This window comes from Bos mutus, chromosome 6, assembly GCF_027580195.1.
Source record: "Bos mutus isolate GX-2022 chromosome 6, NWIPB_WYAK_1.1, whole genome shotgun sequence".
Taxonomy (NCBI): Eukaryota; Metazoa; Chordata; class Mammalia; order Artiodactyla; family Bovidae; genus Bos; species Bos mutus.
Genome location: NC_091622.1, coordinates 114165077 through 114188019, shown reverse-complemented (window position 1 = coordinate 114188019; position 22943 = coordinate 114165077). Strand labels below are relative to the sequence as shown.

General features: G+C 56.5%; 1 protein-coding gene across 7 annotated transcripts in view; it reads left to right on the top strand.

Moving 5' to 3' along the window:
- ACOX3 (acyl-CoA oxidase 3, pristanoyl) overlaps positions 1-22943 on the top strand; it is a 49346-nt gene that overhangs the window by 6640 nt on the left and 19763 nt on the right. For all 7 annotated transcript variants that reach the window (XR_011464587.1, XR_011464586.1, XM_070372771.1 and 4 more), the window contains exons 6-10: positions 2523-2666; positions 10774-10862; positions 17619-17715; positions 19711-19893; positions 21451-21573. Coding sequence is in view for 5 of the 7 variants with exons in the window: in XM_070372771.1 (XP_070228872.1) it covers positions 2523-2666; positions 10774-10862; positions 17619-17715; positions 19711-19893; positions 21451-21573 (636 nt within the window). In the remaining 2 variants the exon portion in view is untranslated. The remainder of the gene's footprint in view (positions 1-2522; positions 2667-10773; positions 10863-17618; positions 17716-19710; positions 19894-21450; positions 21574-22943) is intronic.

Here is a 22943-nt window from a genome sequence, read left to right as displayed (position 1 = left end):
CCACTCCTGCACCCGTGGGCTCTCCGTGGTACCTGTGTGGTTGGCCCCCCTCCCTGCGCTGTGCACTGAAGGCTGCTCTGTGCAGGCTCGCTCCTTAGTGCCGTGGGGACCCGGCAGTCCTCGGGGAGGGTGCTCTAGAGGAGGCCCGTCCATCGGACCTGGCAGTCCTCGGGGAGGGAACACGTATTCTGTGAGCAGACAGGAGCGTGGTATGTCAGCTGGTCTGTGCTGTGGAGGGCAGCGGGGGGCGGGGGAGAGGGTGGGGCGTGCGGGGGACCTGTGGCTTCTGCCACTCCCCGTCCTGCGGCCCCTCTCCCATCACTGGCGTCGGGCTCCTTGGCCCCCACCTCTCCCAAATGGCCACATCCTCCTGCCCCTTCCTCACGGGTCCAGTGTCTGCGGCCCTTCCCCCAACTGGTCCATGTGGTTTTGCCGAGTTGCATGCAGCAGGGTGAAGCCTTGCCCCGTGTGTCTGCTCACCATGAGTTTATTCATGGGACAGGTGGGCTGTGTGTACTGGGGGCACTGTGGGCAGGGGGCTCAAGAGGATGAACCTGAGAAGCCCCTGGAAGAACAGGGGCGGTGGGGGCGTGGGTCGCAGTGTGCGCCCTCCAGGCTGCTGGGGGTGCCTGGGAGCAGAGGCGGGGGTCCGCCACACCCCAGGGGCTGAGAGCGAGGTGTGTGGCCTCTTGGTATCCTTGTTGTTCAGTCGCTCAGTCGTGTCCGACTCTGTGACCCCACGGACTGCAGCACGCCCGGCCTCCCTGTCCATCACCAACTCCCGGAGCATGCTCAAACTCATGTCCATTGAGTCAGTGATGCCATCCAACCATCTCATCCTCTGTCGTCCCCTTCTCCTCCTGCCTTGAATCTTTCCCAGCATCAGAGTCTTTTCCAGCAAGTCAGCTCTTCGCATCAGGCTGCCAAAGTATTGGAGCTTCAGCTTCAGTATCAGTCCTTCCAATGAGTATTCAGGGTTGATTTCCTTTAGGGTTCACTGCCTTGATCTCCGGAGAAGGCAATGGCACCCCACTCCAGTACTCTTGCCTGGAAAACCCCGTGGATGGAGGAGCCTGGTAGGCTGCATGCAGTTCAAAGGGTCGCCAAGAGTCGGACATGACTGAGCGACTTCACTGTTACTTTTCGCTTTCGTGCACTGGAGAAAGAAATGGCAACCCACTCCAGTATTCTTGACTGGAGAATCCCTGGGACGGGGCAGCCTGGTGGGCTGCCTTCTATGGGGTCATACAGAGTCTGACACGACTGAAGTGACTTAGCAGCAGTAGCCCAGCAGCCTTGATCTCCTTGCAGTCCAAGGGACTGTTGTTTAAGCCATGAGATATCTTTATATGCACCCGGGTCTTTCTGGCTCTCAGCCTTTCTTTTCGCTCAGCTCGCTGGTGTCCCTGGGCTCTCAGTGCTGGGCTAGGGGATGGGGAGGCCCTTCCTGACTCTGCAGAGGGAGGGTGGTACCTCCATGGCCTCGGGGCCTGGGTGAAACTCAGTTACCTGCGAGGCTGTTGCTTCTGACTCTCCTCCTCTTGGCGTTGGTCCTTAAATGAAGATCAGCTGAGGTTAGGAGCCCCGAGCCTCCCGCAGGCTGTTTGCTGAGCACCCTACTGTGTACTCAACACTGCTGCTAGAGACAGCTCCTGGCCACTAACATGCCGGTGGGACTCTTATGCTGGAGGGGAGACGCAGTCCTGTCAGCAGCACGGAACTTTTATGCTGGAGGGGAGACACAGTCCTGTCACCAGCGGGGAGAAACTGGCTGGGCCAGGGGCTGTGGGGCAGGGATGGGATGGGACCGGCATGACCCATCCCACCTGGGAGTGTCACTACCCGATGTCACTTCTGTTGAGTGACAAGAAGGAGATGCAGCGTCTCGATGGGGAGGAGAGAGCAGTGGTGTGCGCTCGAGGGAGCCAGCTGGCTGGGTGACGCCCACAAGCAGGTGGGACCTCCCTGGGAGCAGGCCTCAGCCCTGCTTCCCTCTGCTCCCTGCTGCCTCCCCAAGCCCCGGGCTGTGTCCTCAGGGGACCTGTCCCCTCCTGTCTGTTCCTTCTTTAATTCCTGTGTGCATCCACCCTGTGCTCCTGGACTCCCGGGGAGCTTGTTGGGGGACAGACAGGGTGGGCAAAGGAGCCAAACTTGGCGAATTGGCAGTGGGTGGGGGATGTAGGCAGGCGTGAAGCCAAGGAGGGGACCCCCGCTCCAATCTGTGCTTGGGGAAGGCTCGCTGAACGGTGAACTCGACTGGGGCGTTGGCAGCTTGGAGCTTTATGTGTGCTTTACTATTCGCATGTTGGTCATCGTCTTCCACAGGGAGGCTCTTCTTTAAGCCATAAGGCCCAGCATATGCTTTTTTTTTTTAAATGGGGTTCCCCTTGCCACACGGAAATAACCTTCCATCAGCTCTTACCTATACCTCCAAGGTTTCGAACAGAGAAGACTGAACGTGTCAAAGAGATGAAGACTCTAGTGTGCGGCAGTCTCTAACGTCCATTTTTTCCCTCGTGCAGGAATTCATCATCCATTCCCCCGATTTTGAAGCTGCCAAATTCTGGGTTGGCAACATGGGCAAGACCGCTACCCACGCAGTGGTGTTTGCTCAGCTGTACACGCCGGGGGGCCAGTGCCACGGGCTGCACCCCTTTCTCGTCCAGGTAGGGGCAGGTTTCACCCCTGGGGTGGGGAGGTCTGGCCACGTCCAGAGATGTTTTTATCACAGCTGGGGACAGGGGCGCTTCTGGCATTTCGGGGTGCAGACGCATGGTGCATACAGGTCAACACCCTGGAGCGCACAGGACACCCGCCCCCCCGCCCCCAGGAAGACCGATCAGCCCCATATGTGAGGTGCTGCCTCTGAGAAACCCCAACTCCAAGCTCATCTCGGGGAGAGCCTCCATCCTGCTGGATGGCAATGCCCAGGCTCTAGCAGCGGTCTGAGGGGCTGCAGAAGTTCCGAGATGAAGTCTGACTTGGGGGTTTTCGTGTAGCCCCCTCCCAGGTCACAAATAGAGCCGTGGCTGTTGGGGGTGCCTGGGACAGCCGGCTGGCCTGTCCCCCGCTGCCCAGGGCGGCTGCAGCGTCCACAGGCCTGGGTTGACTGGATACCGAATGAAACCCGGCTCCCGCCATCCCCAAACCCGTTCTGACATGTCTATTCTCTGAGACTGCTCTGACGGTGGGGAGGCTCTCGCGAGAAAAGAGGTGGGGAGGCTCTCGCGAGAGGAGAATTCGCGTCACGTACAAAGGCTTCGCAGGCGGTGCAGCAGTAAGGGGTCCGTCTGCCAGTGCCGGAGACGCAGGAGACGCGGGTTGGATCCCTGGGTCGGGAAGAAATGGCAACCCACTCCATTATTCTTGGCTGGAAAATTCCAAGCATAGAGGAGGCCTGCAGGCTATACGGTCCGTGGGGTCGCAAAGAGTCGGACACGACTCAGCGCGCACGGCTAGCCACGTGAAAGTGAACCATTCAGGGCACTGAGCGCGTTCTCCACGTCCTACTGTTCTGGTTTCAGAGCGTCTCCTCTTTAGGAGACGCCCACGCCCATGCCACACGCCCTCCCTGCCGCCCCCTGCCCAGGCCTGGCAGTCGCCTGGCTGCCTTCTGCCTCTGCCTCTGCCTCCGCCGGACGTTCTGCATGAAAGGAGTCACGCGCTACGTGACCCTTTCTGTCCGACCTCGTCCCCTTCGCCTGTGTTTGAAGTTCATCCACGTGGTGGCCGGTCCCAGAGCCCCCTTCCTTTCTGAGGCCGAATGACCCACTGTGGCTGGTCCACAGTTCGTGTATCCGTTCCTCCTCTGCTGGACGTTGGGTGCACTTCACCTTTGGGCTGTTGGGCGTGGTGTTACCGTCAGCGTTCATGAGCACTGTCTGTCTGTACGTGGGTCCTCAGTTTTTTGGGGGGCTGTTTGTACCCAGGAGAAGAATTGCACGGTCTTATGGTCACCCTGTGTTGAACTTTTTATTGAATCCCATACTGGTTGCTAGCATTTTAAACAACCCACCAGCAGGGCTGAGGGGTCTAGTTTTCCCGCATCCTCACCAGCACAGGTTATTATCAATTTTTTTTTTTTTCCGTAACCACCCTAGAGGTTATGAAGCAGTATCCGGTTGTGGTTTTGATTTGCATTTCCTTAATAACCAACAGTGTGGACCATATTTTCACGTTCCAATTGGCCATTTCTGTATCTTTTTGGTAGAAATGTCTGTTCAAATCCTTTGTCCTCTGGAACCAAGCAGGGATGGTGAAAGCAAAGGCTGTTTGCTCAGAGCTGGCTGAACTTGTGCTTGGCAGAGGCTCAGAGGCAGGCGGAGGACTGCACGAGCTTCCTAGTGGAGCAGAGGGTGGCTCAGGGTGCCTGGTGGGGGTTGGGGACCCAGTGAGAGCTGGGCACGGCTGCCAGAAGAAGGGGTATCCTGGGTGACTGGTCAGGTGGGGCCTTCTCCGATTGATTCTGTGTTGGAAGCAGGACAACAATTAGGGAGGCCATCAGTTATGAGTCCTGGCCAGTTGTCCGGGCCTTGCTGTGCAGCTCCCTGGGCTCTGCTGTGGGTTGAAGGTCAGAGTGCTGCTTTTCCTCGTGGTCTGATCATTGTCCGTGTGTGCATTGAGTCTCTTAGTTCATTCCTAGGTTGGGCATTTTTGTTGTTGTTGAGTCACGAGGGTTCTTTATGCACATTCAGCCTTCTCAGACAGATGATGTGCAAATGTTTCCTCTCATTCTGTAAGTATCTTCACTTTCTCAGTATCATCTTCTGTGCACTAGGGTTTGAATTCCATGACGTCCAGTTGATCCATTTCCTCCGATGCTCATGCCCTTATTTTCAGTTTATTTTGGCCACACCACATGGATTGTGGAATCTCAGTTCCCTGACCGGGGATTGAACCCCGTCCCTCAGCAGTGAATGTGCAGTCGTAACCACTGCACCACCAGGGAATTCCTTCGTGTTCTTAGTTTCCAATTTACAGTGATCACCGGCAGACCATGTGTATTTTTTGATACCTGAGGCCACCATATCCTGCTTCTGGAGTATAGATTTGTACCTGGAAACTGGACCCGAAGGCGGCGTCTTCCGGCGTTTCTGTCTCTAGACTGTGGAGCTGCGCGTGATGTTCTGTGTTCCCTTACGCGTTGCTCTCCAAACCCTCAGTGGGCATTGTCGCCCCTCCATCCGGCCCGTGCTCTCTGTGTACCTAGCGTGTCTCCTGTGCGGCCCTGAGGGCAGCATGAGTCCTGTGCTCGTGGAGTTCACCGTCTACTGGGAAAGAGAGGTGGGAACAAGTCATCAAAAAAACGGTGCTGACGGTAAAGAACCCGCCTGCCAGCGCAGGAGATGTAGGAGACACGGTTCGATCCCTGGGTCGGGAAGGGTCCCCTGGAGGAGGGCGTGGCAACCCACTCACTGTTCCCGCCTGGAGAGTCCCATGGACAGAGGAGCCTGGCGGGCTACAGCCCACGCGCTGGCAGAGTTGGACACGACTGAGAGACTCAACACACACCCCCCCGCGCACACACACGCTGTATGTCATTAGGTGATAGATGGAGGAGTGTGATTTGTTGAAAATGTAACAATTAGTTTAACGCGCTGTAGTGACTTACACTCTCCAGGTACTAATACTCGTTTCTCTTCTTTTCTTTTTTCTGTAGCAGGAGACAGATGTATTACCTTATGTCCAAGATGTCATCAATTGTAAAATACACAGTTGGTTAGAAAACAGCTTTTTGAGAGAGGGGGGAAGCAGCCTCGTTAATGGACCCATCAGTTTTAAGACATATTCTGATTGATTAAAGTGGGAGCGAGTGTATGTCTTACAGTGGAGGAAATCCGTCACGATAGTGCTGGTTCCCACTTGTAAAGCCTCTGCTGGGTGCCAGGCCCCTCCTGAGCTGTTTCACTAAGCCCCTGACTGTTGGCTCCCCCAGAGGCAGACGTTAGTCCCAGTTCACGTTAGGAAACGGAATGGGGACGGGTCCAGTCACTCTCCCGAGGCCACACAGTCAGGAAGCAGGGCTGGGAAGGCAGGTCCTCTGAATTCCAAAATGCTTTCCCCTGTCAATAGCTTGTTCTGCAGGCTAAGGATTCAGAGGTGAGTTCTCTCTGGAAGAACGGTTTGTGCCTGTAATACTTGGAGTATATCCTGACTCTTGGCAGGGGAACCAGGAAGGGCAGTGGTAACATAGAGTTGTCATCTGATCAGCCTTCAGATACTAGGCCTTCGTGCTAAGATGGTAACTGGATAGAGGGTTACTCAACGTTCGGAGAGAGGGGAGCCAAGAAACGAGGCTGAGTCAAGCTTAACCCAGCCCCTTGTTGGGGGCGGGGTGTGGGCACCAGCCACCAGGCTCCTTCCAGGCCCGCGGATGCTGTGCAAGCTTTCATCCTAGAGGCCATCCTGTGTCTTCCTCAAGGTCATCCCATGTCTTTGACTTTGACTCTGCTAAAGAAGTAGACGCCTTTGGAGAACAATTGAGTTTTTCCCAAAGCCTTTCTTAAAGAGGGAGAAAGGCTCTGATGCATTGTCATGAGCCAGCTAGCAGTCACTTAGTGCTGGAACAAGTCATAAGGCAACAAGTCAGGTCTTTGGTTAGTAGTCCAGTAGAGTTCCCCCGTGCCTGACTCTGGGGTTGAACGTTTTGCTCTGTGAACTGTGGATGTGGCCCTCCCTCTGTGGTCACCCAGGGCAGCCCCTCTCAGGAGCCTGCCTTGACCCCTGACTCCTGACCAGGAGGCTCCCCGGCTGTCTGCCTGCCTGCCTACCCGTCTGTCTAGCTGTTGTGTTTGGGGGAGACAGTCAAACCCACATCAGTGGATTCCCAACATAGCACAGCTTTCTGGAAGGGTGGTGGCAGGGGATATGGACAAAGCAGGGGTGGGGCCAGGCAGGGTGGGGCTGGGGGGTGGGTTTGTGAAAGAGATGCCCTCCCTGGACCTAACTGGAAGGAGCTTACAGAGAAACAGCCAGAGGAGGACTGTGCTCAGTCTTGACCAAAAGCTGTTTGGACAGTGGCCCAGACAGCATCGTGGACCGGGTGGGCCCGAGTCCCCACCTGGATGTCTGCAGGGCTCAAGGTTGCAGCAGTGGGTGCCGGCTGCTGTGGCTTTTTGGGCCCAGGGCACGAGGGGCGGCTGGCTCGGGGCCCAGGGCCTCCAGCTCCCGTCTCGCCCTCGTTGTCCTGCTATACCTCTTCGGCAGGATCAGAACCTCAGTGGCGATGATGACAGGCCACCACGATGGCAGCAGCAATGGCTCCAGAAGTCTCGTACACAGAGTCTTCTCCCCTGGTGGTCATGGTCCGTGGGAATAAGGTGGTACACCCCGCTGTCCCCCCTGCAGGGGATGGCTGTGGTCATCTTGACCCACTGCTCAGGGGAGCCCTGCACACCAGCTGCCTCCACGAGCACCACTGCCACAACGCTTCTTTTTCTTTCATTAAAAAAGACATTTTAAATTGAGGTTAATCCATTTACAGTGTTTTATTGTTACAGCCATGTTAGTTTCCGTGTATGACACAGTGGTTCAAAATTATAGATTATCCTCCATTTAAAGTTATTCAATGTCGTGGGCTTCCTAGATAGCTCAGCTGGTAAAGAATCCACCCACAATGCAGGACACCTGGGTTCGATTCCTGGGTCAGGAAGATCCGCTGGAGAAGGGATAGGCTGCCCACCCCAGGATTCTTGGACTTCCCTGGTGGCTCAGCTGGTAAAGAATCCGCCTGCAAATGAGGGAGACCTGGGTTCGATCCTGGGTTGTGAAGATCCCCTGGAGAAGGGAAAGGATACCCGCTCCAGTATTCTGGCCCGGAGATTCCCGTGGACTTATGTATAGTCCATGGGGTCTTGAAGAGTCAGACACGACTGAGCGACTTTCACAAAGTTATTATAAAACATTGGCTCTGTGCCCTGTGCTGTGCGGTGTCTCTCTGTAGTCTGTGTACTTTCTATGGAGCAGCGTGTACCCGAGGGCATACTTTACTGCAGGGATGTTGTATCTTATGAGATTGACAGTCTCCAGTTATTGTGGGAAACGTTATATATACATCAGTTCAGTTCAGTCGCTCAGTCGTGTCCAACTCTTTGCACCCCATGAACTGCAGCATGCCATGCCTTCCTGTCCATCAGTAACTCCCGGAGTCTGCCCAAACCCATGTCCATCGAGTCAGTGATGCCATCCAACCATCTCATCCTCTTCCATCCCCTTCTCCTCCGGCCCTCAATCTTTCCCAGCATCAGGGCCCTTTCAAATGAGTCAGCTCTTTGCATCAGGTGGCCAAAGTATTGTAGTTTCAGCTTCAACATCAGTCCTTCCAATGAACACCCAGGACTGATCTCTTTTAGGAGTGCTTGGATCTCCTTGCAGTCTAAGGGATTCTCAAGAGTCTTCTCCAACACCACAGTTCAAAAGCATCAATTCTTCAGCACTCAGCTTTCTTCACAGTCCAACTCTCACATCCATATGTGACCACTGGAAAAACCATAGCCTTGACTAGACAAACTTTTGTTAGCAAAGTAATGTCTTTGCTTTTGAATATGCTGTCTAGGTTGGTCATAACTTTGCTTCCAAGGAGTAAATGTCTTTTAATTGCATGGCTGCAATCAGTATCTGCAGTGATTTTGGAGCCCAGAAAAATAAAGTCTGACACTGTGTCCACTGTTTCCCCATCTGTTTGCCATGAAGTGATGGGACCAGATGCCATGATCTTCGTTTTCTGAATGTTGAGCTTTAAGCCAACTTTTTCACTCTCCTCTTTCACTTTCATCAAGAGGCTCTTTAAGTCTTCTTCACTTTCTGCCATAAGGGTGGTGTCATCTGCATATCTGAGGTTATTGATATTTCTCCCGGCAATCTTGATTCCAGCTTGTGCTTCCTCCAGCCCAGCGTTTCTCATGATGTACTCTGCATATAAGTTAAATATATGTGCATTGATACAATTAAATATGTTTGAGAGGAGGATACAGTTACCTAATTCTGCTTTTGACTTTAGTGAGGATCCTGTCCTTGGTTCCGGAGGTTAGCATGAAGTCTGTAAGGACTTTGTTATTTCTTTGTAGATGAACTGAAAACCAGCATCCGCAGTAGTTTTCTGCTTGATTCCTTAAAAATCAGTGACTGGTTTTTAAAATTCGGTCTCTATCTTTTTAAAACTATTGTCTACCTTATAAGGGTTTTAAAAATAATTTTTATCTTTTATTATTTTTTTTTTTTTTTTTTTAGCTGTCTGCACTGTTTGCCCTTAATTCCCCAACCAGGGATATAACCCATGCCCTGTCCCGTGAGAGCGTAGCGTCCCAGCATTGTACCCCCAGGGAATTCCCAAGATTTTTTAAGAGTTTTTATCTGAATCTTTACTGAGCCTTATTGTTTGTCACTAGCATTCTATTTCATTTTAATTATCAGGATTATAAAGTTCAAGGAAGATAACTAACTGTTCCGCTGAAGTCAACAAAAACTAGCAATTCATACAAATAGCTAAACTCCAAACAGTACAAATTCAGTGCTGCTTTAATGCAGGTTTTTTCCCAGCCTTGGTGCTTTTGACATTGGGAACAGGTTAACTCCACACTGCGGGGCTGTCCTGTGCCCTGTGAGGTGTGGGCGGTGTTGCCGGCCTTCACCCAGTAGCTTCTGTGGTAACCCCACTTGTGACAGCCAGAAACGCTGGCTGATGGCCCTTGGTCGGGAGGGGAGGGTGATGGAGTCGGGCCTGGTTGGGAATCACCAAGGGTCTCTGAGAAGGACGTTGCATCCCGTCCGCAGAAAGGTCACGCAGTGAGGACTGACCGGCTAGCCATCTCTGTATGTTTCAGTAACTGTCTTTGTTGGCAGCTCATTTGGGGCTTCCCTGGTAGCTCAGTTGGTAAAGAATCTGCCTGCAATGCAGGAGACCCCGGTTTGATTCTTGGGTCAGGAAGATCCATTGGAGAAGGGAAAGGCTACCCACTCCAGTATTCTTGGGCTTCCCTGGTGGCCTAGCTGGTAAAGAATCCGCCTGCAGTGTGGGAGACCTGGGTTCAGTCCCTGGGTTGGAAAGATCCCCTGGCAAAGGGAAAGGTTACCCACACCAGTATTCTGGCCTGGAGAATTCCATGGACTGATTAGTCCATGGGGTTGCAAAGAGTTGGGCATCATTGAGCGACTTTCACCTTTGGGGCAGCGGAAATTTACAAAAATAATCCGCACACACATGTGCACGGCCCTTTTGTCGTTGCCTTAACACCCAGCGGAAAGTCCTGCATCTAAAGTGTGAATAGGAGGTGCCTGGTGTCCTGACACACACTGACCAGTGTCCTGGGGCCCCGGTGACCAACCACAGTACCACAGGCTAGGGGCCCAGTCAAGGTGGCAGAAAGGCCACACGCTGCCCAGAGGCTGCAAGGGAGGGTCCCTCCTGCCTCTGCCAGCTTCCGCTGACCCCCGATGCTGCGCTGTGGCCAATTCCGACCAGTCCCCACCTCCGTCCGCCCGTGGCCCCCTCTCCCCATGTCTTCTCCTCCTCTGACCCTCGGAGGACGCGGGCCATGGGATTCAGGCCCCTGCGGGTAACTAGGGCGGTCTCCCCTCCAGATCCTCAGTCAGTATCTGCAAGGACCCTGCCTCCCAACAGGGCCATGTTTCAGGAGGTCAGTTTAACCCACAGCAGCTGCACGCAGGGACCCTATGGCTTGGTCGCAGGGTGGGGGTCTTGGACCTTTTCATCTGCTTTTCCATGTGGCCCTCACTGCTGCCGTCTGTCTTTTTTTTTTTTTGTGGTCTGTGCAGATTCGGGACCCGAAGACCCTTCTTCCCATGCCGGGGGTGATGGTCGGCGACATTGGGAAGAAGCTGGGGCAGAACGGCCTGGACAACGGGTGAGTCCAGCCCTTGAACTTGATGGTCGCTCCTCTGGGGCCCATACTGCAAGGCTGCCCACTCAGCATTGCCCACCCTGGAGCCCACTGGGCCCCTCAGTGCCACCCCGCGCCCTGCAAGATGCGCCGCACCTCCACACGCAGGACCCTGTTGGGAAGGGCGGATTCTGCTCCAAGCCCAGCCTCAGGAGCTGTTAAGTGGCCCTGCGTGCTGAGCAGCAAACTTGTCCCTGGCAGGTGGCCACTCCAGCTCTCAGCCCAGAATCAGGGGCTGAGCCCCTGGGTCCTCAGCCCGAGACCCCGGCGTGCTCCCCTGGACTGGAGCTCAGGCACTCAGCCCACGCCCACACCGTTCTGTGGGTGAAGCTGGGGTCTGGGTAGTGGAGGCAGTGTGGTGTGAGATGAGACCTGGGCCTGGGGAGCTGGAGGGGGCAGGTGGGCAGGACAGCCACGTTAGGAGGGGCCTTGCAGCCTCCAGGAGGGATTCTCCGGCTCACTCAGGGCACAGATTTGGGAGTGAGACGGTTTGGGTTCAGATCCCGGGTCCAGCCCTGTCTCTTGGTCTGAACTTCGGCAGCTTTCCCAGCCTGTCCCCTCGCCTGTCTGCTCGTCGGCGATGTCCCCACGGTGGGCCCCTCACATAGCCCTGCCTGGGGGCTGGGCGTGTCTCCCCAGCTGTGAGCCACCCGTCGGTGCCCCCTCACCTGAGCGTTCGGGCAGGACTCACCTGCCGTCTCCCAGAAATTCTGGCTGAGACGCTTGGCGCCCCTCTGTTCTCCTGAGATGCTTCCCATGTGGGGAAGCAGAGCTGGGAGGTTCCTTAGTCCTGTATCTCACACTGCATCTTAGGAACGTCTGTGTACCTGCCGCTTTGCAGGGAGAAGCATGCCCGGCCGTAGTTGGAACCCTCTGGTTACGCTGACTTTGGTCGTTTTGAATATAAATCAGGAGGCAGAAAAATAAATAAATAAATAAATCAGGAGGCAGGTCTTCTCTGAGACAGAAGCCGGAGTAGGCGGTCGGCCTCCCAGCACCCGGAGGGTCCTTTCCGCTGTCCCTCCCCATAAGTTGGGGAGCTGGTGGCCTGTAGAGTGTCTCAAATCTCTGCTCAGACCCTCAGAACAGGTGAGGCCCCAGCCTGTGCCCGAGAAGGGGAGAACCATCAATTTTTTTACTCTGTAGCTTGAGGAGAAGACGGCAGGACGTTGTTAAAAAGCAAAACCAGGCCTGCACACGCACAAGCCTCCTAACTAATAGCCGTCGAGAGTTCTGAGTGCCCCTCTTGCTGGCCTGTGAGAAGACCTGTTAGTTACCTGGTGGGGAGGGGGCGTAGTTCCGTCCATCGTGGCTTGGTGCGGGTGCGTGGGGCCCCTGGTCCTCTGGGCAGTCGGCGGCATCGCAGGGGCCATGAGAGCGCTGCGGGTGGAAGGCCCTGTCGCCTTTTTAGGTCTGCGTGCCCTAGCATGGGGCCCAGAAAGCTTGTGTGTGACGGCTATGTCTATGCTGGGTCTGCGAGCCCACGTGCAGCCTGGAGGCTGGTGACCCTCCAGCCGTGAACAAGTGCTACCGGGTCACTGCAGTCTGCGGACGGCATCAGGCGGGCTCACGAGTTCCCAGTCCTCATACGTTTTGGTTTTTACAAGTTAGAACCTTTAACTTTGTTTTGGGACATCAGTGAAAGGCTCTGCACTTGGTTCCCCCCTCCAGTCAGCTCCTGTTTTAAAGACTGAGTACTGTGTCTAACTACAACGCCCCGCCCAGGAGACACAGTCACGCCAACATAGCAAAAAAAAGTGCAAGTGTTAGTTGCTCAGTCGGGTCCGACTCTTTGCGACCCCATGGCCTGTAGCTCACCAGGCTCCTCTGTCCATGGGATTCTCCAGGCAAGAATACTGGAGTGGGTCGCTGTGCCGTCGTCCAGGGGATCTTCCCGACCCAGGGACTGAGCTCTGGTGTCCCACACTACAGGCAGAAGCTTCTCTGGGCCACTAAGGCCCTCCTGCAAGTAAGCGTGTCCCGTGGGGGGAGCACAGCTCTTGTAAGTCTCCGCCGTGCCAGCCTGGGGAACCGCCAGGGGGCAGCATGGTGACCACCCTGAAGCCAGGCCCAGAGTGGCCCCCGAGATCAGAGGCACTGTTCTGAGGGGATGCTCGATGGACGGGACGTGGAAGCAGCCTCACTAGGTCCCTGAGCCTTTGAAGGTTCTGTAGTGCCTGGGGCCCCTCCGCCCCCTGTCCCAGGCTGGGGCTCGGATAGGGGCCAGGGGCCCGCCTTGCTGGACATGCCGCTGTCCCTGCTGGTCGCGGGGCACATGCCCAGCAGAGGGCGCCCGGGATGGATTTGAGTCCCTGCTTCCCCCACTTGCCTGCTGCCTGCAGGGCAGTGTTGTGATGGAGTGACTTTTTGTCCAGAGACCTCTTGTATTTTAAAAAAACCAGTAACAATTTGTAAGTAGATCACAGGAGCACCTGAGTCTGCAGGAAGGCTGTTTAGAAATCATCGAAGTGAAATTTGCTCATTTGTGTCCGACTCTTTGCAACCTCATGGACTATAGAGTCCATGGTGATTCTCCAGGCCAGAATACTGGAGTGGGTAGCCTTTCTCTTCTCCGGGGGATCTTCCCAACCCAGAGATCGAACCCAGGTCTCCAGCATTGCAGGTGGATTCTTTTTTTTTTTTTTTTTTTTAATTTATTTACTTATTTTAGTTGGAGGCTAATTACAATATTGTGGTTTTTGCTACACATTGACATGAATCAGCCATGGGTGTACATGTGTCCCCCATCCTGAACCCCACCCATCTCCCTCCCTATCCCATCCCTCTGGGTCGTCCCAGTGCACCGGCTTTGAGTGCCCTGTTTCCATGCATCGAACTTGGACTGGCAATCTATTTCGCATATGGTAATATATATGTTTCAATGCTATTCTCTCAAATCATCCCACCCTCCCCTTCTCCCACAGAGTCCAAAAGTCTGTTCTTTACATCTGTGTCTCTTTTGCGATCTTGCATGTAGGGTCATCATTACCCTCTTTCTAAATTCCATAGATATGCGTTAATATACTGTATTGGTGTTTCTCTTTCTGGCTTACTTCACTCTGTATAACAGGCTCCAGTTTCATCCGCATCATTACAACTGACTCAAATGCAGGTGGCTTCTTTACCAGCTGAGCCACAACAGAAGCCCAAGAATACTGGAGGGGGTAGCCTATCCCTTCGCCAGGGGATCTTCCCGACCCAGGAACCGAACTGGGGTCTCCCGCATTGCAGGCGGATTCTTTACCAGCTGAGCCACCAGGCAAGCCCGTCTAGAAATCAGAGGCAGGTGTAAATTACGTGGATTACTTTTAGTCAAATAACTCTGAAAGCAAGATAGTAAAGAGCCCTCGGGTGAGCTGTTGAGCCTCACCTTCAAGATGGGCTGCAGGCATCCTCGCGCCTGCTCAGTGGCCCCTTGGGAAGCGTCTGGTGGTGGGCGGGGCGGAGGTGTGTGCTGAGACCTGCTGGGTGTCTTTGGTCCCAGGTGGGGCTGGGAAGGAGCAAGGAAATTGTTAGGACCTGACGTGGGGGGCCCAGGAGGGAAGGGGTGCAGGGCCGGGAGCCAGACACACTGCCTGTTCACATCCCCGTGTCACACCCGGTGCCCCCCAGCACACGTAGGCGCACACACACACACACCTGTGTCCTCCACGGACCCGGGATTCTGGCCTGCAGGCCGGGCGGCATTCACTGTCGGTGACTCAGAAAAGAATGTGTGAAATTCTGATTTCGGTTAAACCCCAAGCGACTACTTTTCCAAGTATAAATACGTTTTCAGCTTGGTTCCGTCCCCTGTGTGGCAGGGGCGGGTGAAGATTTTCCACTCCTTAAAAAGGGTGCTCCATGTCTACAGCAGCATACTTGGAAGAGCATCCCGCGGCCTTCCAGTCACGGGCTGGACCACACGGGGGGCGTCGGCACCCCCGCTTTCAGACGCTCAGACCTGACCTGTGTTTTGTACACCGGAGGGAGACCCCTGGCCTGGACGCTGGTGGAGGCCTCGAGGCCTGACGTGCAGAATCCTAGTCGATTCCGAGGCATCTGGGAGCGGCCTCCAGTTGCCCCTCCCCTGGGCCTCGACTCTTCCCCAGTGGCACCGGCTGTGTCAGCCCCAGGCTGTCCCTGGACTTGGGGGTCCGTGCAGACTGTACCAGCTCCCAGGGGACGAAGTCTCACTCCTGGCTGGCTCATCCATGGCCCTGTCTGCTCGGTTCCGGGCACACGCCCCTTATTATAACAGGATGGCTTAGCTCCCATTGAGAGGCAGGATGACTCAGCGAGCGACGTGGACGGGACCACCCGGTGCTTGTCACGGGGAGGGGCGGGGAGGCATGGCAGGCCTCTCAGAGGAGGTGGCAGTGCTCAGAGGAGCCACCTGCCAGTCTGGAGAGGGCGTGGCCAGCTTGAAGGTTGCAGGCAGATGCTACATAGTGGGGAGCCTCGAGGAGCAGGCAGTCGTCCCGTCGGAGGGCTTACTGCATCCTCCTGCGGGTTTCAATTCTGCTGGTCCCTGGGATCCAGAGTTCTCGTGCCAGGCGTGACCATTCAGAGCTGAAGTGTGCCGAGGCCTCTGCCCCTGTGTGCAGGACAGGGGGCGGTGGAGGGGGGACAAGGTGGGGTTTGGAGAGACCAAGGCGGAGACTGTTGAGGAAATCAGAAGAGGCACAGACCGTGAGGACGCTGGGTCGGAGGTGGAGGTGAGCGTGCTGACTCTGGACGGTGGTGGGTGCCGAGCGCGGCCTGGGGATCCGGGGAGGGGCCGGGGGTGAGCTGGGGACGAGGAGCCGTCCCCCTTCTCTGAAGGGCGCTGCTGTCCCTCACAGAGCTGCTTCCTGTGGTTTAGTAAGAAAGGTTCCACATGGCGCTGAAAATGCTTAGAAACCCGATAAGGCTCTATGCTTGAGTGCCTTAAGTCGTGTCCACTTTAGTCGCATCCAGCTTTTTGTGACGCCGTGGACTGCAGCCCGCCAGGCTCCTTGGTCCATGGGATTCTCCAGGCAAGAATACTGCAGTGGGTAGCCATGCCCTCCTCCAGGGGATCTTCCCAACCCAGGGATCAAGCCTGTGTCTTTTATGAGTCCTGTATTGGGCTTCCCTTGTGGCTCACCTGGTAAAGAACCCACCTGCAATGGGTTGGGTTCGATAAAGAATCTGCCCGCAATGCGGAAGACCTGGGTTCGATTCCTGGGTTGGGAAGATCCCCTGGAGAAGGGAAAGGCTACCCACTCCAGTATCACCGCCTGGAGAATTCCATGGACTGTACAGTCCATGGGGTTGTAAAGAGTTGGACATGACTGAGTGACTTTCACTTCACAGTGGTCAATGATGCTAAGTATATTTGGGCTTCCCATGTGGCTCAGCTGGTAAAGAACCCACCTGCAATGTAGGAGACCTGGGTTCGATCCCTGGGTTGGGAAGATCCCCTGGAGAAGGGAAAGGCTACCCACTCCAGTCTTCTGGCCTGGAGAATTCCATGGCGTCCATAGGATCGCAAAGAGTCCAGCACGAATGAGTGACTTTCAATTTCCTAGATCACTCTGGGCTCCCCTGGTGGCTCAGAGGTAAAGCATCCGCCTGCAGTGCGGGAGACCTGAGTTCGATCCCTGGGTCGGGAAGATCCCCTGGAGAAGGAAATGGCAATGCACTCCAGTATTCTTACCTGAAGAATCCCATGGACGGAGAAGCCTGGTAGGCCACAGTCCATGGGGTTTGGAGTCGGACATGACTGAGTGGCTTCACTTTCTTGGAGGCACGTTCTTTCCCACTCACGCCACTTGGGAAGCCCTCGGTGCTCTAGCAACTGTTGACATCGATGGTTTGGGGTTTTTGTTTGGCAGTTTCTGCACCACCTGGTACTTTGTACAGCCTTGTCCCCGGACTCCTGTGAGTTAGAGTTTCCTTCCCGACAACCATAGAAAACACCTTTGATCACTGACACATGCGCACGATCCCTGGGGATGTGTGGGCAGGCGTGTTCTCCAGCTGCTCAGGGGGGCTGACCCCTGCGTCTGGAGCCCCGATGGGACGGCTCGTCCTCCTGCTTGACTTGGGAGGTCTGAGGCCCAGTTTGCTGGCCCTGTCGCCCCATGTGGGAGACTCTGGTGCGGGGTCCAAGTGTAAGAGTCAGAGATCCTCACGTTTAGGAAGAAGGTCCGCGTTTCCTGCTGGGACCTCATCTGGGCTTGTCCGGCCACTTCGAGGGCATTCCCTCCCAGCGTAGGAGGAGCCTGTGTGCAGCCCTGAGGCCTGAGCCTGGGGGGCAGTGGGGGGCGGGGTCTCCAACATTACCAATAGATGGCGACCGATTTGTTTCACGCAGAACCCACCACTGGCACCACATCTTTTGTTTAAGCTTTCTCTGGGCAGGCTAGGCTGTCCAGTGGTTAGGACTCCACGTTCTCACTGCTGAAGGCCTGGTGGGTTCAACCCCTGGTCCAGGAAGTAAGATCACTCAAGCCACGCAGTGCAGCAAACAGCAGCAACAACAAACGCAAAAACAAAGCAGTGAATAAAGCCCGCTTTCACAGGTGGGAGGGTGTGCTGAGATGCCCCGTCTCCCACGGTCTTCCCTCCTGCGTCTGCTCTCGGGGTTTTCCAGTCTCTAGGGGATTACTTCCCCTTCTGAGCTGTCCCCTGCTTTGATTTGACCAGGTTTCGGGAGTGGGAGGTGAGCCCCAGGGCCGTCCCCGCGGTTTAACCAGAAGCTGTGTCCCCACACAGGTTCGCCATGTTCCACAAGGTCAGGATTCCCCGCCAGGACCTGCTGAACCGCTCAGGAGACGTCACCCCTGAGGGCGCCTACGTCACCCACGTCAAGGTACCGGAGCCTCCAGGGCAGGGGGTGTCTGTGGGTGAGGAAGCCGTCCCCTCCAGGTCCGCAGGACATGCACCCCGCCGTGGGGGGAGGAGAGTTGCCAGGGGAGCCAGAGGCCTATGCGAACCTCTCCAGGATCAGGTTCTGGAGCCTCCACCAAGGAAGGGGGTGCCTGGGTCCACCACACCCCTGGGGGCCCAGGAATGACATCCCCCCTCCCCAGTCCTCACCAGCCCCCTGGGGTTACAGATGGGGAGGCTGCCCCTACCAGCGCTGTCCCCCACAGCAGGGAGAGGAAAGGGTTGCTGGGCCGGGCACCCACGGGGCGACCATGTCCTCCGCATCTGGGACTTAACCTTGCCCGGAAGTTCACTGAGGGTGGACATGTAGGGGCCTGGCCCTGGGCCCTTTCCAGGCCTGGCAAGGTCAGGGTGGCTGAGCCCTCCCGGTCCTGAACCCACAGCCAGGATGACCCAATGCCACACGTAGGCTGCTTGGAGCCGAGAGCAGGGCTTCAACAAATGTGTCAAGTGCCTTCCGATCAGGAGAGAGGCTGGAGGTGACAGAGGAGGCCATTCAGAAAAGGAAACAGTGATATGAAACCCAGGAGTACGGAGGTAGATGAGAGAACCCGGCGGAGGGGGTCGATCCAGCAGGGTTGAATATCAGTGAAGCAAGCGGCATGTGGGGATGGAGAGAGCCCAGAGACGGTTTGTAGAAACAGCGGAGACAGAGGTCTCTAAATTACAGAAGGAAGACTGCCTCGACTCGGGGGGCCCCACACAGTGGGTCAGGGGCTGTTTCCCCAGGCTCACTGTCGAGAAATACCAGAATCTCAGAGAGAAGACCCTGAGCCCCCCCGGGACAGGAGGCAGAGCAGCTCCCATGGGATCCAAGCCCCTTTACCTCCGATTTTCCCCGCACGGCGCTGCCCGAAAGCAGTCAGGGAAAGGACGTTTCTTACCACGGATGGAAAACGACTGTACACGTGCTTTTTCCAAGCACAGCTAAGACGCCACTCGTGCGCGAGAACACAGGAAATATTCATGGCCAGGGGCCTGGAAGGCGGCCGCACAAACACCAGAGAGGACATCGTTTTGGAAGAAAAGCCTGAATAATAAAATAAATGAAGCGGGAGAAGCAGCAGGGGTGAGGGAGGCGCACGTGATCGCGTCACTTGGCAAGACTGTCGGCCGATGTACCCGAGCGCCGCCCCTGGGCCTGGAAGCCGAGCTGCTGCTGGGGACCGTGGTAAGCACCTTGGAACTTACAACAGACTGGAAACAGAGGCACACAGGCAGTTACCTAGTTTTACACCCTGGTGCTGGGAAAGATTGAGGGCAGGAGGAGAAGGGGCCGATGGAGGATGAGATGGTTGGATGGCATCACTGTCTCAATGGACTTGAGTTTGAGTAAACTCTGGGAGTTGATGATGGACAGGGGGGCCTGGCGTGCTGCAGTCCATGGGGCCACAGAGTCGGACACGACTAAGAGACTTAACAGCAACAACAAAAGATCACAGAGAGCGACGGATGACCATTCCGATGACCATCACAGCCCTTGGGATGGTGGCTCAACAGGGAGGCAGGAATCCCGGATTCTGGGGGGATGGCGCCCTTTTTATGAACAAGACGTTGGTGCCAGCTCTGTTCTCTGCCCTCACCTCCAGCCCTGCTCTCGGCACAGCCGCATCTGGTCCTCAGTGAGGTCGAGAGCAGGGCTTCCTGCCTCCATGTGGCAGCTCGTAGGTCTGCACAGATGGTGTGTCTGCCCAGGGCCCCTTCCCTCGTGTGGGCTGGGTGTCCCCCATACTGTCCGTTGACGGGCACACTGGCCCCCTGCTACTCAGCCCTCCTGGCTCCAGGACCCTGTGTCTGGGGTGCCCTGGGGGCTGGGCCTGGGGTGTTGAACGAGGACAGGCACGCCCCTCCAGCCCTGTGCCCATCCCTGAGGTGGCCCACGGTCCCGGGTCCTCTGCCATCTGCTCTCCTCCCACAGGACGTGGGGCAGCACTTCAGCGAGTCCCTGGGTAGCCTGTCGTCTGGCCGGGTCGCCATCGTGGGCACGTCCGTCGTGAACCTGAAGCTGGCCGTGTCCATTGCTCTGCGTTTCTCGGCCACCAGGCGTCAGTTTGGGCCGACGGACAAGGAGGAAGTCCCGGTGCTGCAGTACCCGATGCAGGTAGAGCGTCTGCGGGCGTGGGTTCACTGGCTTTCCATCCATGTGCAAACACACCGCCTCTCTCGGGTCTCTACAGCTGGGTCACGGGGAGCTGACCGGGCCTCTTCTGGAGTTACAGTGTGACGCCAGGCCCCGGGAAGGGGCGCAACCTCGCAGGCCACAGATGGGCTCCACGATGGTCTTTACTTGAAATGAGGGGCCTGGAGGATGCGCTCTGGTGAGGCGGGGCGGGGGCCAGGTGTGCACGCTCACCCTGTCTCTGGGGCCCTGCACATCCAGGCTGTGCTCTGGCACATCCCTTCATCCTGGGACACCGTGGCTGAGTGGGCAGCGGTGTTCATGGTGGCGTCTTTTAGCAGAGGGGACACTCCCCTCTCCAGGCCCTCCACGGTCAAGGCAGCCTCGAGTGGCAGGGGGTGTGCCCCAAGCCGAGCATCACCTGGTCAGCTGGCCGGGGTGGGGCTGGGCGTGGCGTTGGATCACAGTATGCCTCCACCAGCGTCTCTGCATCCCCAGCACTTCCATGCCCACCACGCAGCTGCCCTGCGCACCAGGTGGGCTGGTGGTCCCCAGGTCACAGGTGGGGCCCCAGAGGCAGCAGGTAGACGAGCCCCAGTCTTGGGCCCACTGATGTGTGAGCAAAGGCGCATTTGAGTGAGAGTTTCAGGACGTTGTAACTGGATCGAATGTGTTTAACCCTTAGGACCACGAACCTGGTTTAACACCAAATGAGCAAGCGAGGAAGAGCCTCGTGCCTAGTTTGTGCCTGGCCGACACGCAGCGTCCACCACACCGCTGGGCCCCGTGGTCCTCGTGAGGTCACAGCATGCCCCGCTGCCTGGGCTTGAGGCCTGGCCTCAGCGGTCAGCTGAGCCCACCCGAGCCCCACGCGTGGGCTTCTAGCCCCAGTCCAGCCGCCCTTGCTGTGCGCCCCTGGGCAAGGCACTAAGCCTCTCTGCGCTCTGGTTTTCTCCTTTGCACGTTGGAGCGGCGATCACACCCCGCTGTGGGTGGTTGCAAGGCCGAGCCACGTTAGGGCGGCGGCACGGTGACCACACGCAGGGGTCGCTGGCGGTGGTGGTGGTGACTGCTCTGGGCCCTCTCAGCCTCCCCCTCCATCCTCGCGGCAGCAGACATGCGCTGCTGAAATGGACGTGCTCCCTCAGCCTCCGGGAGCCTGTTTCCCCTTCTGGCCCAGGGGCAATCGCTGTCTTCCTCCTAGGCTCACAAAGGGCAAGGCATTGCCAGGTTGGCCCCGTGCTCGGGCACGGTGACCTGGCTGTCTCAGTTGTATTCTGGTTCAGTGTTTACTCTGGCTGAGGGATCACATGGCCAAGACAGCAGAGAGAGCAGTGCAGGGCAGTGCCCGTGGGCGCCTCTCCTTGAGCGGGCCTGTCGGGGTGGCCGGGCATCAGGGGGCAGGTGCCGTGGTGGGGGGGTGGGGCGTCCGGGAGAGGTGAAGGGCCTTGTGCACTAACGGGACCGTGGGGGTGGGTTCCAGCCGCCCCCGCCCTGCTGAGGACACGGAGTGTTCAGGCGGGGATTTGTCCATTTCAGCAATGGCGCTTACTGCCGTACCTGGCCGCTGCCTACGCCTTGGACCACTTTTTCAAATCGCTCTTCCTGGATCTGGGGGAGCTTCAGCAAGGCCTCCTGGGGAAAGACCGGAGCGTCAGGCAGGTGAGAGCCCCCTGCTTTTTCTCTGCAGCGTTCATCCTCATTTAAATCTCACTGGGTTTGAACAGGGCGGGCTCAGCCTTTCTTTCAAAACAACATGGGGGTGTGGATCTGCAGGGATGACGCAGGCTCGTCCGACTTGACCCCTGGGCCGTGTCCTCCCGAGCCCGTCGAGGGGACGGGGGCCTTTTCGGCACGTGTCCGCATCCCCCATTCTCAAGGACATGCTGACACGGCTCCTGGTTCCTGTCTGTGAGTTCAGCTGTTGTTCTCTTCTGGAGAACAGGATGCTTTTGCAAAATCCACATTACCGGCCCCCTCCGTGGATTTCACGGTTCTGATCCTTTGGTAAACAACCCCACAAAAGGTCTGCGTCCAGCTGACTGGATGTGAGCTGACAGGCGTGGCTTTGTGCCAGATGCGAGCGTGCAGACCTGCTGAGATCAGCCCCTGTGCACAGAAAGGGTCTTCTGCTCATTTCTGTGTGTGGACGCCTCACGTGTTGATTTTTTTTCTGCTTCACTCTGCCTCCTGGGCATTGCGAAAAGTCACAGCGCAAGTGCATCTGAAAATTCATCAGAAATGCTACAGAGGGCGGGCTTACCAACCACGCCCTGAAAAGCCTGTATCGAATTAGCACATTTTGGAATATCCAGCATAGACACCCAGGCGTCAGGAGGCGGAGGGTGAAGGGGTGGGGGGCTGGCAGGGTGCACAGCCAGCCGCACAGTCAGGCTGACGTGACCCCAAGGACCGTTTCATCAGGAATGTGGAGCTAATGCATTTTTTTTTCCCTCAAACATGAGTCACTGAAGTTTTGCCAGCTGACAATGGAATTGTCCTGTTAACAATGTTTTCAAGTGTCACCATGATCTATTTTTTTTTTCCTGAAGCTCAGAAAAAGTAGTTCAACCCAGGCATGGGTTACAAGGTAGCGCTTCTGTGAAGCTGAAAATGCTGCAAAAGCACATCACCCTATGCAACAGGTGTGTGTGCCGGCGTGTCTGTATTGTAACTGTTGTTACTGAGGATCATGTTGAAGAGAAAGAATGCTTACTAGATGTGTTAAAGCTAGGGACCCTGAGCCGGGCCTGCACAGGGGGCCCTGAATGGCCAGGGCTTTGTAGCCCTCTGGGGCTGCCCCCCACCCTCTCCCCTGGGGGCAGCGTGTGGGCAGCGTGTCGGCGCCGTGTCAGTCCCATCCCTTGGGGTTCCTCCTCGTCTCCCCATGAACGACGGGAGCTTAAACAGCTGTTGCTCAGGCTCGCGCTGTGAACTTCATATAAACGGAGTCATGACGCGTGTTCCTCCCAAATCAGCCTCCCCACCAGGGTTCACCCACTGAGCTGCCGCGGTGGTTTATCTTCAGTGCG